The 3,844-nt window shown below is 29.8% G+C and overlaps 1 protein-coding gene across 1 annotated transcript in view; it reads left to right on the top strand.

Annotated features, from left to right (window-relative positions):
* LOC106476626 (nuclear receptor subfamily 2 group C member 2-like) overlaps positions 1 to 2,514 on the top strand; it is a 13,382-nt gene extending 10,868 nt beyond the window's left edge. Inside the window, exon 7 of the mRNA XM_022380438.1 lies at positions 2,331 to 2,514. Coding sequence (XP_022236146.1) covers positions 2,331 to 2,514 — 184 coding nt within the window. The remainder of the gene's footprint in view (positions 1 to 2,330) is intronic.
* The last annotated feature ends 1,330 nt before the right edge of the window (positions 2,515 to 3,844 follow it).

A 3,844-nucleotide genomic window follows, 5' to 3' on the forward strand; every position in this document is an offset into this window, starting at 1 on the left:
TACCCAATCTTAGTTTTGTCTTGCCCTCAATTGTCGAGTAGAGTTAAGCCTGATTTTATTAGCGATTATGGTAAAGCACTTAACAATTTTTATTTAATTAAATAATACATCAAAGAATATAGACTAATAACATGCAAAAAATAGACAAATTCACTTACTTCTAAAAATTTTCCTGGCTTTCTACAATTCATCCAAACTAGTCGTTAACTTTCCCACAGGAACAAAATTGCTACTCCGAGTGACATTGACGATTCTCTGTTCAAACACAATGTTATACAAAATGCCATTTGATATATGAAAACCTTGACTTTCTATTGGTTATAAATAATATATAATGAACGTAAGAGAGAACTATCAACCAATTGTGAAAGGGAGGATGTGGCAGGAGGGGTATGATTTTCTCTTTGATAGCTCTGTAACAAAACAGAATTGAAGGCCTTAAAAATTATGATCTGTTTAAGCAATAACGATTTTATAGAGAGCATTTCACATTTAATTTCTTGCATTTTCAGGGGTGATGGATTAAATAGGGATGATGACATGCTAAGACAAAATTTGTCATGTGTGTTACACTAGTGGAAATTCAGGATTTTTTTTATATATTTCCTTTTAGAATTAAGAACTTAAAACTTGTATACTATTAAAATATGGATTGTTAGCTAAGATTTGATGCTATTCTAATTGGTATAAATAAACAAAAAAGTAGTTTAATAAAACCTTGTGTCATGTGCAGTAAAAGGTACCTGTGACAAAAGAGTTAAGTGAGAGTTCACTAATGGCTAGTGGCATGCAACACTCCAAGGAAGATGCACAGGAAAAATAACTTTGTGTGTGTAGAGGTGAGTATCTACCAGAAATGCATTTTCAGGCAAGGAAAATTTTAGTGTTTACAAAGCCATAAACTATAAAATCAAACCCACATCTCACATCCTCTCTTTCACAAGTTTCCAACAGTTCTCTGATTTTTTATTCTATATTATTTTAACCAATAGAAAGCCAAAATCATAATCTACCAAATGACGATTACATTGTTTTCTGTACAGAAAATTGTCTATTATGCCTTCAGTTTGAAACTTTTTCTCATGATATTCACGTCGACAAGCTTAACTGAGTTTTTAAAGGCTCTGATTTCATAGTTAAAAAGTCAGGAAAATTATTATAGTTATGCACAAAGCAAACAAAGTCCTTTGATATTATTCTGATTGTTAGGTGCATTATTTAATTAAATAATTATTCATTGTATAGTATCATACCAATAGTATAAAAAAAAAGTAGGCTTAAGTTTCATCAACAGTCGATAGCAAAAAACAACAACTAGAAGACCCAGATAAGCATTATATTTGTTTTTCTTGTGTATTCTTTACTTATTATTATAAAAGTAACTAAAATGTAAAAATTAGAAACTTATTAGCTTGGATTTGGGAAGATAATGAAACTAGTAATAATACTTCGTCATGAGGTATGCTCATGAGCATCAACATAATTCAATATGCTTTACAACTTGTGTGGTAGGATTATTAGTTAGACGTGATACAAACAGTAATAAAACAATAGAATTAAGTATAAACAGATGTATACTATTACAATGAGCTTTAAGCTATTTATTATAAACAATTGAAGTTTCATGTTTTAATTTGCATTCATTTTAGAAAGGAAAAAAAGTAATTAGGTTTACTTGGATTTTTTTTAGGATTACGAGGTTGGTCAAATTGACCAGTTAGCTGTAGAGTTAGGGTAGAGAAAATAACAGCTAAAATATAGTTTTTGCAGAGAAAAATGCTAGATATTTAATTAGGAGGTTTTAGAGATAATGCATACAAAATTTCACAATTATAAGATAAAAGTATTTATAATCTTAACATAAAAATCACTTTGCACTCAGAGCAGTCAGCACTCTGTCTCCACTTATTTATGAATAAATAAATTTGTATTAAAAGTATTTAATTAAAAAATCAGATTTTTTGGGTATGTAAGACTTGTAATGTTTTACTGACAGCTTGCCTAAAGTCATGAAAATACACAAAACATGGCAACAAATATGGTACAGAAATTATGGTGATCACTTTGGAGTCATGAACTTGGTCAAGTTGACCAAGCCTGTTGCAAGAAAGTTAGTATATCAGTTTATAAAAAGTTGCCTCATACATTTTACTCTCTTAATATCCCACCATTTTCTGCTTGGTTTATTTAAAGCTAGTTTTGCAGATTCCCCAAAATCTTAAGGGCACAGACCACTAACTTTCCAGAAACTGTAGTCACTGTTAATTACAAGAGATCTGGGGTTTTGCACATGTGAGGTTTTACGTGTGTTTTTTTCTTTGGTCATCTAGACCAGACGTCCAAACTGCTCTAGTGCAGGGAACTTGGTGCGAGCTGTTCACTCTTGGTTTGGCACAGTGTTCTCAACTACTTTCACTCCAGACCATCCTCAAAGCTGTTGCCGACCATCTTAAGAGAAGTGATGAACAAGGTCAGCTTCTAATGAACTTTATAGAGTTACATTCTACTTCTTAATATTAAATATTAACATTTCTTAAATTGCATATGTAAAGAGATATGTATGGTATTAATGTTCTTTGGGAATTAGATAAATTGAATACTGCTAATTTCTGGTTAAGATGGACCTCTTTGGATGAATTTCTTATGTGAATGACTTACTGAATAATGTTTTTCATCAGCGTTTGTAACGCTGGCATAATTGTCTTTTGGTTCCTCTCCAGTTTTATGTAATTTTCTATTGATCCTTTTTATGAACTTTCACTGTTTGTGTTCGACTCTAGCCAGAGTAATAAGTATACTTAGTTTTAAAATCAAGCCAGATTAACAAGTATACTTTGTTTTAAAATCAAGCCACATTAACAAGTATACTTTGTTTTAAAATCAAGCCACATTAACAAGTATACTTAGTTTTAAAATCAAGCCTTTTAAAACTAAGTATACTTGTTAATCTGGCTTGAGTAAAACTAAGTATACTTATTAATCTGGCTTGAGTAAAACTAAGTATACTTATTAATCTTCAAGCCAGATTAACAAGTATACTTAGTTTACTCAATCCAGATTAACAAGTATACTTAGTTTTACTCAAGCCAGATTAACAAGTATACTTAGTTTTACTCAAGCTAGATTAACAAGTATACTTAGTTTTAAAATCAAGCCAGAGTAATAAGTATACTTAGTTTTAAAATCAAGCCAGATTAATAATTATACTTAGTTTTAAAATCATGCCAGATTAACAAGTATACTTAGTTTTAAAATCAAGCTAGATTAACAAGTATACTTAGTTTTAAAATCAAGCCAGATTAACACGTATACTTAGTTTTAAAATCAAGCCAGATTAACAAGTATACTTAGTTTTAAAATCAAGCCAGATTAACAAGTATACTTAGTTTTCAAATCAAGCCAGATTAACAAGTATACTTAGTTTTAAAATCAAGCCAGATGAACAAGTATACTTAGTTTTAAAATCAAGCCAGATTAACAAGTATACTTAGTTTTAAAATCAAGCCAGATTAACAAGTATATTTAGTTTTAAAATCAAGCCAGATTAACAAGTATACTTAGTTTAAAATCAAGCCAGATTAACAAGTATACTTAGTTTTAAAATCAAGCCAGATTAACAAGTATACTTAGTTTTACAATCAAGCCAGATTAACAAGTATACTTAGTTTTACTCAAGCCAGATTAACAAGTGTACTTAGTTTTAAAATCAAGCCAGATTAACAAGTACACTTAGATTTAAAATCAAGCCAGATTAACAAGTATACTTAGTTTTAAAATCAAGCCAGATTAACAAGTATACTTAGTTTTAAAATCAAGCCAGATTAACAAGTATACTTAGTTTTAA

The sequence above is a fragment of the Limulus polyphemus genome, unplaced genomic scaffold, assembly GCF_000517525.1.
Source record: "Limulus polyphemus unplaced genomic scaffold, Limulus_polyphemus-2.1.2 Scaffold11059, whole genome shotgun sequence".
Lineage (NCBI taxonomy): Eukaryota > Metazoa > Arthropoda > Merostomata > Xiphosura > Limulidae > Limulus > Limulus polyphemus.